Source organism: Eubalaena glacialis, chromosome 19 (assembly GCF_028564815.1).
Source record: "Eubalaena glacialis isolate mEubGla1 chromosome 19, mEubGla1.1.hap2.+ XY, whole genome shotgun sequence".
Taxonomy (NCBI): domain Eukaryota; kingdom Metazoa; phylum Chordata; class Mammalia; order Artiodactyla; family Balaenidae; genus Eubalaena; species Eubalaena glacialis.
Genome location: NC_083734.1, coordinates 10,617,667 through 10,629,899, shown reverse-complemented (window position 1 = coordinate 10,629,899; position 12,233 = coordinate 10,617,667). Strand labels below are relative to the sequence as shown.

Sequence of the window (12,233 nt, the reverse complement as noted above, 5' to 3'; positions counted from 1 at the left end):
TTAGAATGGGCATCTTCAGAAAATCTACAAACAACAAATGCTGGAGAGGGTGTGGAGAAAAGGGACCCCTCTTGCACTGTTGGTGGGCATGTAAATTGATACAGCAACTACGGAGAACAGTATGGAGGTTCCTTAAAAAACTAAAGATTGAATTACTATATGACCCAGCAATCCCACTACTGGGCAGATACCCAGAGAAAACCATAATTCAAAAAGACACATGCATCCCAATGTTCATTGCAGTACTATTTACAATAGCCAGGTCATGGAAGCAACCTAAATGCCCATCGACAGATGAATGGATAAAGAAGATGTGGTACATATATATAATGGAATATTATTCAGCCATAAAAAGGAACGAAATTGGGCCATTTGTAGAGACGTGGATGGATCTAGAGACTGTCATACAGAGTGAAGTAAGTCAGAAAGAGAAAAACAAATATCGTATATTAACGCATGTATGTGGAACCTAGGAAAATGGTACAGATGAACCGGTTTGCTGGGCAGAAATTGAGACACAGATGTAGAGAACAAATGTATGGACACCAAGGGGGGAACGTGGTGGTGGGGTGGTGGTGGTGGTGGTGGTGGTGGTGTGATGAATTGGGAGATTGGGATTGACATATATACACTAATATGTATTAAATGGAAAACTAATAAGAACCTGCTGTATAAAAAAATAAATAAAATAAAATTCAAAAATTCAAGAAAATAAAAGGGGGGGAAATAGCCCGGGTTGTTTTATGTTTTACCTCTCAAAGTTAAAACGGCATCTAATCTACCTGCAAGTTACTGTGAATGACTTTTGGGTGTCTTCCTAACTCTTCAATCACACTTTTAACCTGTAAGAAAATTATTAGGTTTGTGCTATTTCTACAGATGATGACTTTTATCCACTATATTTTGATTTTTCTGAATTTCATTTAGAAAAGAAAGTTTGAACTTCGGTTTCAGGGCTTCCCTTATAGCCACACTCAATTACAGTTAAGGCTTTTATGATAGCATTTATAGCCTTGAATTTTTTTCAAGATTAAATTTTTGAGATTACAAAAAATAACTCATGCTTCTGTAAAATATTTTAAAAATTCTAAAGTATGTAAAAAATGAAAGTCCCTTCTCCACCTTTCCCCACTCCCTAGAAATAATCCTTGCTAATACTTTGATGTCCACTCTTTCAGCTATTTTTCTATGCTTATTGTGGACACAGTCTATGCTCATTGTTGACAGAGTTTTTAAAGTTTGAGGATAACTTTCGTCCATGGAGAGAACACTCCACAAATATTGGTATTTTATTTAATACTCGATTTATTAAACATTTATCTATAAACAGAACTTTGAAAAATAAATTTTAATATTTAAACATTGCTTGCATACGTCATTAAATTTCCTTAAATAATCTAAACTGCAATTACAAATTTAATATGATGATTCTTTTGAATACAATTTAAACAGTACACAAAAGGAACACAAATACAATGATTACAAGACTTACTGTCATTATACGTAAATCTGTTTTAACACACCAACACCATGGATTTAATTACTTTGTTTGTTTCTACTTGTTCTGGTTTTTCTCTAGGAATAAGATATTTTCTCAAGGTTGCTAAAATACTTCTTTTGATGTTTTCTTGGTGTTACCAAAATCTTGCCAGAGTCTCTCATATCCCGCAGAGAATATTGTCTCAGATCCTTGAATGCACTGAGGCTACAGAATAGGGCTTCTCAGCAGATTGATTCACACTTGGGGCTCTGAAGCTTGTTGTTTCTTCCAAGGAGCTATCTTTGCTCCAGTAAAACTTCTCCTGTTACCCCAAATAGTCTTTTAATGTTTGCATCTTCTACATAAGTTTTTAATTTCTGCAATTTCTTTCTCCTCTGAAATGATGGATTCCTTTAGTTTCACTTGGCTAGAGTTATGGAACTTCTGGTTTTGTCATTATGATAAATTGACTTGCTTTGTTAGTATTATTAAAAAATTATGCGTGCATTCCTAATGTCTTATGGTTAAGGTGGCGTCTAGTGGATTTTGCTTCTCTTTAGGACATTTGGCTAATTCAGCATCTCAGGACTCCCTTTCTCCTTGGTCACAGAGTGTGAGTACCAGTGTTGGTTAACGGGTTGGATCTCCTTTCTACCTGGTTATCATGTGCAGCACATGGCGCTGATCAGTCCTTCCTGTTCTTGGAAGTTATTTTTTCCTGGGACTACTTGGCTCCCAGATGCTGCTGGGTCCCGTCTCCTTGCCGTCTTCATCCTCCCTTGCAGCCTTGAGCACGACCCTTGGCAGTGGTGAACCAACTTGTGAGGCGCGCGCGTGCATGTGTGTGTTCGCGCGCTCGCTTAGATGGAGGGGGGCTCCAGCCACTCCCACCATCTGTCTTCCGTGCCAGGCGTCGATTCCTTCTTCCTGCATGTTTTCTGCCCAAATCCGCATCTGCTTCCCCCTACCACCCTCCTCCCACCTCTGCGCCCCCTGCCCCCCCCCGGGGGCCCCGCCTTCTTGGGATCAGGGCTGAGCTCTGGGCTGCGCGGAGCTGAGGACCCCAGAGCGCGGCCAGGCGGGGTTGGTTGGAGACCTGCCACCCACACCCCGAACTCCGCAAGGCTTCGGAGGGGCGTGGTCTCGGGCCCAGTTATTTAGCGCATCCACTCCTCTTCCCGCTCAGAAGGGGCGAAACTTCTTTGGGCAAGATGGGTCTCTACCGCGTCCGCGTGTCCACCGGGTCCTCGCTCCGCGCGGGTTCCAACAACAAGGTGCAGCTGTGGCTGGTCGGCCAGCACGGGGAGGCGGCGCTCGGGTGGCGCCTGCGGCCGATGAAGGGCAAGGTGAGCTGGCCGGAGCCGAACGGGGTGGGCTGCGCCCCTGGCCCCAAGACCCGCAAGTCCCTGGGAAGAGACGCGCCGCAGCCGGCCTCCAGCTCCTCCCAGAGGCTCCGGGAGCACGCCCCCGCGCGGAGAGGGCTAGGAGACCGCGGGAGTAAAGCTCTTTAGGGCGGGACGCGGCACACGGTAACTGCTCAATAAATGTTCCCGCCGCCCACCCTCCTTGGAATTGGGATAGTCTTGCGCGCCCGTCGTTCCACAGAGGTCTTTTTTTGGAAACTCAGGGGTCCTTACAGCGGCCGTCCGTCTCCTGTCTCCTCTTCTTAAAAGCTACTATTTCAGATCTTCACAGATCTTCTCCGACCTTGCGGGCTTTATCTCCGGGATGTGGCGGGGATGGGGACGCAGGAAGAGGGGGGAGAAGAAGCCGAGTGATGAGAGCGCTCGATTTCCCCACCCACCCCCTCTCCCCTCTCCCATCACATCTACCTGGTATTCGCTCCCGGCTCCTGTTACTTTTTGCCTCCGCCGACCCCCAGATTCCCATCTCCCGTCCAGCTCTCTCCAAGATCCCCAGATCTGATGTCTGGCCCATGGACGCTTCAAAGGACCACGCTCAAGTGAGGTCCTCCCCTCTCCCCACGTCCCAGACCGCTCCCCTTGTATCCCCCAGGTGCACTCCCACCTCCGCCTCTCTTCGTCTCCGTCCAACCAAGAATCGATCGCTGTCCAGCCCATCTCTTAGACATCTCCGGCATCCATACCCTGATGTCCATCCCACTCTGACCACCAGTGTCCCCTCGAACCTACGCCACCTTCATTCTCTTCACCCGCCTCACCGCTTGCGCCCCTGCCCTTCCAAGCCCTTCTGCAGTCAGAGCGATTTCTTCCCAATACATTCCCATCCTTAAAACATTCATTCCCCCGACTGAAAACATTTGAATGGCTTCCGCTTACTCTCAGCACCAATCCAAAGCTCTTGGCTTAACCTTCCAGACTTTACGATCTGGTCCTGCTCATCTTCCCACACCTCGCGCTCAGCGCTCCAGCTCCGCGACGCCGCTCGCCCGGCCTTGGCCTCTGCTCTCCCCGCTTCCCCTCCCTGGCCTGCCTTCCCCCCACCACCACCTTTTCCTCTTTCTCATTCCCCCCGGCTAAGCCCTTTCCACCTGTGCGTCTCCGCTTAGACGGGATGTCCTCGGGGAAGCTTGCCCCGGGCTGGGTGGGGCCTCTGTCGGCGCTCGGCCTTGGTGACGGGGTAGAGAGGACACTGTAACTGCCTGGTCACCAGTGCGCTCGCCCACGGCGCGGTGCGGGTGCCCAGTGCCCAGCCCAACGCTCGGCACAATCAGTGAGTACAGGGAGGAGTGCCCCTCTCCATCTTCCGTCTCCCGCCTCACCCGGGGCTGAGGAACTCACGACCGAGAATGGGGTCGTGGAGCCACCTGCTTGGTGCGCGCCCCCTTCCTCTCTGGCTCCTTTTGCGCCGCTTTCCCAGAGGCCCAGAGGGAAGGGCGTCCAGAGCTCAGTCCGAGGATCCCTTCCCGAGGCCCTCTTGTTGACCCTCTTCTGTCGCGGGCAGGAGGTGGAATTCGAGGTGGACGTGCCAGAGTACCTGGGGCCGCTGCTGTTCGTGAAACTGAGCAAATGGCACCTCCTTCAGGATGACGCGTGGTTCTGCAACTGGATCTCCGTGCAGGGCCCCGGGGCCAGTGGGGACGAGTTCAGGTTCCCATGCTACCGCTGGCTGGAGGGCAAAGGCATCCTGAGCCTACCCGAGGGCACTGGTGAGCAGCGGGGGGGCTTGGGGGTGTGAGGGGCCTCCGGGGGCACGAGAGAAGTTGGGGTGGGGGAGCGAAGAAGGGGGCGTGGTCTTTGGGGGTCACGGAAGAGGCAGGATGCTGGAGCTGGCACAGAGCAGCATGGAGACTGGGGGTGTGCAGTGATGCTGAAGGGTCAGGGGCCAGCCGCAAGGGCGGGCTGAGGGACCCTTGGCAGGGACAGGGGAGAGGCTCTCAGGAGGAGCCTCATGGCCCATGCCCTCCTCCCCACTTCTAGGTCGCACAGTGGTCGACGACCCTCAAGGCCTGTTCAAGAAACACAGGGAGGAGGAGCTGGAAGAGAGAAGGAAGCTGTACCAGTATGCCCCACTCCCACTTCCTGACCCCCCAGGGAGCCACTGACCCTTCCCCAGGACCAATGCCTGGTTTCATTTCCACCGAAGGTGGGGTAACTGGAAGGAGGGGTTAATCCTGAATATGGCCGGAGCCACAATACGTGACCTCCCCATAGATGAGAGATTTCTGGAGGACAAAAGAATTGAATTTGAGGCTTCACTGGTCAAGGGGTAAGAACAAGGGAGGCTGGGTGACAGGGAGCTGTCCTGGTCCAGTGGAGGCCAGTGGGTTTATGGACTTCACAGGGCTGGACCAGCCCAAGGTGGATGCGTGGGGTTGTAATGTTTGATTCTGAAAATAACAAACTCTTCGCCCATCCTTCCCTGAAGGCTGGCAGACCTAGTCATCAAAGACTCTTTAAATATTCTGACTAGCTGGAACAGTCTGGATGACTTCAACAGGATTTTCTGGTGTGGCCAGAGCAAGTTGGCTGGTTAGTGCCCCTACCCCAGTATTTCTCTCGGGACCCTTACCCCCAGATCCTACCCAGTCTAGGGAACCATGGTTGGGAGACCAGAGGCCTGGGCCCCTCCAATAGGCTGGGGTCAAGTGGGGATGGTTTGGTGGGGGTTGGAAAGACCAGGAGCTCAGATCCCACAGCAAACTGCACAAACGCCATCCCCAGAGCGGGTGCGGGACTCCTGGAAGGAGGATGCCTTATTTGGGTACCAGTTTCTCAATGGCTCCAACCCCATGTTGCTGAGACGCTCCAATCACCTTCCTGCCCGCCTAGAGTTTCCTCCAGGGATGGAGGAGCTGCAGGCCCAGCTGGAGAAGGAGCTCCAGGTATGGACGTAAGAGCCCTAAGGAGACCACACAGTGAAATGGGGCTGGGGTCAGTGTTTGCGCTGCTGTGGGGTCTACCGTGGGCCCAGCTTGCTGCCAAATGGCAAGACGGGATTCTACAGCAGAAATCTTTTTTTTTTTTTTTAATATTTATGTATGTATGTAAGTATTTATTTAACTGTGCCGGGTCTTAGTTGTGGCATGTGGGATCTTCGTTGCAGCACGTGGGATCTTTAGTTGTGGCATGCAGGCTCCTTTAATTGCAGCATACGGGATCTAGTCCCCTGACCAGGGATCGAACCTGGGCCCCCTGCATTGGGAGCGCAGAGTCTTAACCACTGGACCACCAGGGAAGTCCCTACAGCAGAAATCTTGAGTGATCCTGGAGGGGTGCCCCTCCATGGCTTTCCTCCCCTAAGGAGAATAGCATGCTGTGGAGGCAGAGTATGTGATGGGTGACAGAGACAGAGTCAAAATGAAGAGCTGTAACTGGGTGCTAGGGACTTAGGGAGAGTGTGGAGTAAGAGAATCAGGGTCAGGGCTGGGGCTGTTCATAGGGAGTCAGCATGGAACTAATAAGAGAGAAAACTCATGGGATTTAGGGTGAGACAGACTTGAGCTTGAATCCTGGCTCTGCTGTTTATAAGCTGTGTGACTTCAGGCAAGATATCTATCCTCTCTGATCATCTGTTTCCTCTTTTATAGAACTGGGGCTAATTCAAGTGCATCTAAGAATTATATGAGGCAATAAGCACATGATCCATTACCTGGTAGGAAGTAGGTGATGGAGACAAATTAGTTTCCTTCTTCCTTCGGGAAATCAGAGTGGGAAGAAGATGTCTTATGCTGATAGCAGCCCTTGCCCTCTGCCCCCATCCAGGGAGGCACGCTGTTTGAAGCTGACTTCTCCTTGCTGGATGGGATCAAGGCCAACGTCATCCTGTGTAGCCAGCAGTACCTGGCTGCTCCTCTGGTTATGCTGAAACTGCAGCCTGATGGGAAACTCTTACCCATGGTCATCCAGGTGAGAGGACCCAGGCTGTAGGGGAGCGGCAGCAGTCAGATGGAGAACGCTAAGCAACTTTGGAGGAAGAGAAAGAGCTTAAGCATGCAAGGGAAGGGGAGGCTGTTGTGCACTGGCCCTCACCCCTCCCAAATCCCACTTCTGTCCCTGTTCCAGCTCCAACTGCCATGCAAGGGGTCTCCCCCACCACTGCTTTTCCTGCCCACGGATCCCCCGATGGCCTGGCTCCTGGCCAAATGCTGGGTCCGCAGCTCTGACTTCCAGCTTCATGAGCTGCAGTCTCATCTCCTAAGGGGACACTTGATGGCTGAGGTCATTGCTGTGGCCACCATGAGGTGCCTTCCATCGATACATCCTATGTTCAAGGTAACACTTTATCCACCCCTTCTCCCCCGCTCTCTGCCCCACAGAGTGGTCCCACCTCTGGAGGCACCTCCTCTGTGGAATCTCAGCTTTTGGGAAGAAGCAACCAATAAAAGACAAATGAACAATGGCGCGAGAGCATGGCTTGCTCTGCATTTCTAACAGGGTGATATCACTTCCCGAGGAGGTGAAAATGATTCATTGATGGGGTGGGGAGTGGTGGGAGGGTGAGGGAGTGGGGGGCAAGAAGTCTTACTCTTTTTATGTATAAAGCACAGATACACATACAGTATATGAACAGAATACACAAATGACTGGGGATTCCATCCAGGGAGAGGGGACCATGCAAATAATATAAAAGATTTTTCCAGCCACTTTTGAAGGGTTCTCAGATAGTAACACAGGCCAGTTAGAGGGGCTCAGGTCAGCGACAGTAGCCTGGTTCATTAACAGTTAGAACAGAGCGTTCGTCCATTAACGTTTTTCTTGGGTGTCTCCATCTCCGATGGGGCAAATAACCATTCTAGATGCCAGTGCTAAGCGAGACAGGCAAGGTCCTAGTCTCTGGGGATTTTCCTATCCATTAAGGGCTAACAGACGGTGAAGATTGTATTGTAATAGATCAGCTGTGGTGAGTACACTGCAGAGAATCAGAGCAGGGTGATGTGATAGTGAGTTTAGATTGGGTGGTCGGGAAAGGCTCCTTTCAGGAGGTGACAGAGAGAACGAAATTACACGGAGCCAGCCATGAGCAGAGCAAGGGGCACATTGCTCTAGGCAGAGGGAACAGCTTAGTGCCAAGGTCCCGAGTCAGGAACAAGCTTGGAGTGTTTGAAGGACAGAAAGAAGGTCAGTATAATGGACAAAGCGGAGGGTAGGAAATGAAGTTCTGGAGGTAGCAGATTAGACCATGTTCTGGAGGGCAAAAAAATCTTAAAAATCTTATTATTTTTATGTATAAAGCACATATATATTTACAGGACGTAACAGATATATAGTATATCTGTAGCACTAAAATTTCATGGGGCAGGTAAGAGTGCAAAAAATATCAAAAAAGCCTCCTTTGAGAAGTGATAATGAAAAAAAGGTGGAGAAACATTGAGCTAGACCTTGAACAGTCTTACATGAAGAGAAAAGGAGAATGATTTCTTTCAATTATCAAAGAACATTAAGTCAGCGGTGTCGAGGGGCCACTGGACTTCAGTCCCTGCTTTTCCTGAAGACCTGGTACCTTTCCCGCTTTTCAGCCCCTATTTCCTGCAGGGACGGGCCGCAGCTGTCTTCTGACCCTGCCCTTCCCTGTTCCTCTCCCTCCAGCTTCTCATTCCACACATGCGATACACCATGGAAATTAACCTCAGAGCCAGGACTGGGCTGGTGGCTGATTTGGGAATTTTCGACCAGGTATGAGCAGAGAAAGGGGGCGGTTCTGGAGTTCACGCTCCCTCCGGCTCTGGCCTCGGGGCAGGTGGACTGCCCTGACCCCGCCTGTCTTTGCTCCTCAGGTGGTGAGCACGGGCGGGGGCGGCCACGTGGAGCTGCTCAAGAGAGCAGGAGCCTTTCTAACCTATAGCTCCTTCTGCCCCCCTGATGACCTGGCTGAGCGGGGGCTCTTGGGAGTCAAGTCTTCTTTCTATGCGCAAGATGCCCTTCGGCTCTGGGAAATCATCTCTCGGTGAGGTGGCAGGGGGCGGTAAGGCCGGGGAGGAAGCTGGGAAAACAGGATGGTTTCCCATGCTGTTTTCAGGATGGCCCCCCAGCTGGGGGGCCTCGCGGGCAAGGAGCAGAGGGCCTGGGGGCTCCCTGTTGTCAGCCTCAGCTCCCCCGCCCTGACCCCTCCCCACTGGCAGCTACGTGGAGGGCATTGTGAGTCTCCACTATAAGACGGACGAGTCTGTGAAAGAAGATCTTGAGCTGCAGGCCTGGTGTCGAGAGATCACTGAGATTGGGCTGCTAGGGGCCCAGGACCGAGGTAGGATGAGCCCCGAGACTCCAGCACATGATTCCTCCTTAGAACTTCCCCAGAATCCTCTCTACTTCTATGGAACCTTCCAGAAGCATTCCCAACCCCTATGAAAACACCCAAAGCCTTCCCAGATTCCTTTTCCTCTCAGCTAGAAGCAGGTCTCCATCCTGTGCACTGAGAGCCCCTCTAGGTCCCAGATGCAGTGGGACCAGTGGTTGCTCATAAATGTTTAACAACTGGCTCCCTGGGGAAAAAAAAATGCCCCGATTTGTAGCATTTGCCCATTTCCATGGTGTAAATATTGCACTGTGGCTACCAAGGTGATGTCAACCAGCTTGCTAAATACTTGAACATTTGACGTCATTGACTCTTGTGAGCCACACCAGTACCCCACTGAGTGGGACCCTCCCAAATGATCTCCCTGCTTCCGCCACCGCAACCCACGCTCATGTCACTTCCCATAGTAGTTACTGAGAGCCCTTGGTCCTCTTCTTACCTCTCTTGCTCTCCTCCTCAGTCCCTCTGAACTCTGCCTCTATCCTTGGCCTCACAGCTTCTAACTCTCCTTACCCCTTGCAGGGTTTCCCATCGCCCTACAGTCCAAGGACCAGCTCTGCCACTTTGTGACCATGTGCATCTTCACCTGCACTGGCCAGCACAGCTCCAACCACCTGGGCCAGGTACTTATCATAGGGGGGAAGCTGGGCATTTGTGCCTGGAGGGGGAAGGGGGCTGTGTGCAGGTGGTCTTAGGGGTTTTCATGTTTAGTAGACATTGACTGCCCCTCCTTAGCTCGACTGGTACGCTTGGGTCCCTAATGCACCCTGCACGATGCGGCTGCCCCCGCCAACCACCAAGGATGTGACACTGGAGACAGTGATGGCAACACTGCCCAACTTTCATCAGGCTTCTCTCCAGATGTCCATCACTTGGCAACTGGGCAGACACCAGTCCATCATGGTGAGAGCCAGGTGCCCGGGTCCCCGAGGAAGGGGGCAGGTACTGGGAGCTGTGGCACTCCAAACTGAGGGTCAGTGAAGCTCTCAGCTGCCTTTTTCCTCTCTGTCCCAGGTGGCTCTGGGTCAACATGAGGAGGAGTATTTTTCAGGCCCTGAGCCCAAGGCTGTGCTGAAGAAGTTCAGGGAGGAGCTGGCTGCCCTGGAAAAGGACATTGAGATCCGGAATGCCAAGCTGGACTTGCCCTACGAATACCTGCGGCCCAGCCTGGTGGAAAACAGTGTGGCCATATGAGTGTCCCTAGCCTTGGGTTGTTTCGGCCCCCTTCCACCCAAGCCACACCCATCCCTTAGTGCTCTCAGTCTTGCCCTCCCCAAACCCCATCCTCTTCCCAACTCCCATCCTCCCCAAAGTCACCTTTTCATTGTCTGCGCCCACCGGGAACAAATTTTACTCCAGATGCAGGACCTAGGGACCTTGCCCCTATTTCTTCCGCCCCACCCCCACCCCTTCTTCCTTGATCTTTCAGATCGCCCATAGGGCAGGTTAACAGCCACATTTATATAAACAGTTTCAAGAATAGAATAGGGTGATAATGAATGAATGAACCTTTTATGAATCAAATATGATTTTGAACCTAAACTGAGTTAATGACAGGAAAAAGATATTTTAGACTAATGAAAGAAAAGAATTTAGTCCAAACTATACTAAATCAAATATTGGCAAAAGAATATATAGCACATCTTTCTAACTGGATGGGATTCACTGCTTGTCCTGAGACCAGACACAACACAAAGCAAACCATTAACACAGCAATTCTCAAGATTTTCATTTCATGACTCACTCAGAAAGTGATAAATGGAAGTAAACTGGTTAAACTGCAGAAGCTGCTCTCAGCTGGAGGTATTTGGCCTCAGGGTTTTGCCCAAGGGATCTATATCTATAATCCATTTGCACTTCATCAGTTGGGAAGCTCCAAGTAAAAATGATTAACTGGAAAAGTACTAAAAATCTCATTATTTTAACGGGGGACAACAAAGGAGTCAATAAAATCCAACTTCTGTATCTGATTAAAATTTTGGAAAAATAAACTTGGAAGTTTGATTTCTTAATATGATCATCTGTGGATACTGTAAAACAGAAACTAACAGTAAACACAAACCAGAATTGTTTCCTTTACAGTATGATCAAAGTTGCTTCCTGCCTCTGATTCTATTTAATTTGGCAGAAGACTTATGGGTGATGCTTGGTCTGATTCTTGAAGGAAGAATAGGAAATAAAGAGTTGAGAGGTTGGCTTAGAGTTTAATGCTGGGATCGAGGAGGACCCACAAGGAGGTAAGAGAGAGCATGGCACAGCTTCACACCAGAAATAATGCAGTCTAGCGAGTGGTGCAGTGCAGGGAGGAGCGAGGGGCTAGGAGAGAAGCGGTGGGAAGGAGTGGTCTCATGAAGAACATGTTTCATGCCAGGAAATTAGGCTTGACCTTTAGGAAACAGCCATTGAAGGATTATAAGTAAGGGTATGACAGGGTCCTGGAAGTCACACTCACAGAGGCACCCCCTTCTCCTTGGAGGTCACATTCTCTTCTCCTTGGAGGCCACACCCTCTTCTCATTGGAGACCACACCCCTTCGTGGAGGCCACACCCTCTTCTCATTGGAGGCCACACCCCCTTCTCCTTGGAGGTCACGTTCTCTTCTCATTGGAGGCCACAAGAATGCACAGTGACCAAGTGAACAAGGGCTGAATTTCGGGCAGACAGGCCCTGGGCAGGAGTACGCAGCAGTTTGTTTCCCAGTGAGAGGGCCTGGGCTCTGGCGACTCCACACCGCAGCTTAGCGCTAGGTCTGGGGCAGACAGGCCCAGGAGAAGTCTGTCACAGCGGCAGCCCAGATCTCAGGCAGCAGCACAGCTACCTCAATTCCTGCAGCCACAACACCCTTGACCCCCCAAGCCCCAGCCCACTCCACACTACAGCCTTGTACTAGATCAGGGAGGAGCACAACAGAGAAAGGGGTGCGACCCTGGGCTGCTTCTGAGTGGAACCACGGATGCCTACACAGGTGGCGCAGAGCTTCTCTGTGACTACACGGGCCTCACTTGCTTCAACAACCGCCTCCTGGGAGACAGAGCCT

General features: G+C 51.0%; 1 protein-coding gene across 1 annotated transcript; it reads left to right on the top strand.

The window, feature by feature from the left end:
• The first annotated feature begins 2,670 nt into the window (after positions 1-2,670).
• ALOX15 (arachidonate 15-lipoxygenase) lies at positions 2,671-10,390 on the top strand. The gene is made up of 14 exons (XM_061175094.1): positions 2,671-2,826; positions 4,406-4,610; positions 4,882-4,963; positions 5,048-5,170; positions 5,330-5,433; positions 5,626-5,786; positions 6,667-6,810; positions 6,967-7,176; positions 8,491-8,577; positions 8,679-8,848; positions 9,024-9,145; positions 9,719-9,819; positions 9,932-10,099; positions 10,211-10,390. The coding sequence occupies exons 1-14, from the start codon at positions 2,692-2,694 to the stop codon at positions 10,388-10,390; spliced, it is 1,992 nt and encodes a 663-aa protein (XP_061031077.1). The 5' UTR covers positions 2,671-2,691.
• The last annotated feature ends 1,843 nt before the right edge of the window (positions 10,391-12,233 follow it).

Excerpts from the sequence above, each read along its gene's own strand:
- ALOX15 (XM_061175094.1), top strand. The coding sequence starts at position 2,692 with ATGGGTCTCTACCGCGTCCGCGTGTCCACCGGGTCCTCGCTCCGCGCG. Across the intron at positions 4,964-5,047 it reads GAGAGAAGGAAGCTGTACCA|GTGGGGTAACTGGAAGGAGG; the intron begins GTATGCCCCACT and ends TTTCCACCGAAG. Across the intron at positions 6,811-6,966 it reads TCTTACCCATGGTCATCCAG|CTCCAACTGCCATGCAAGGG; the intron begins GTGAGAGGACCC and ends TCCCTGTTCCAG.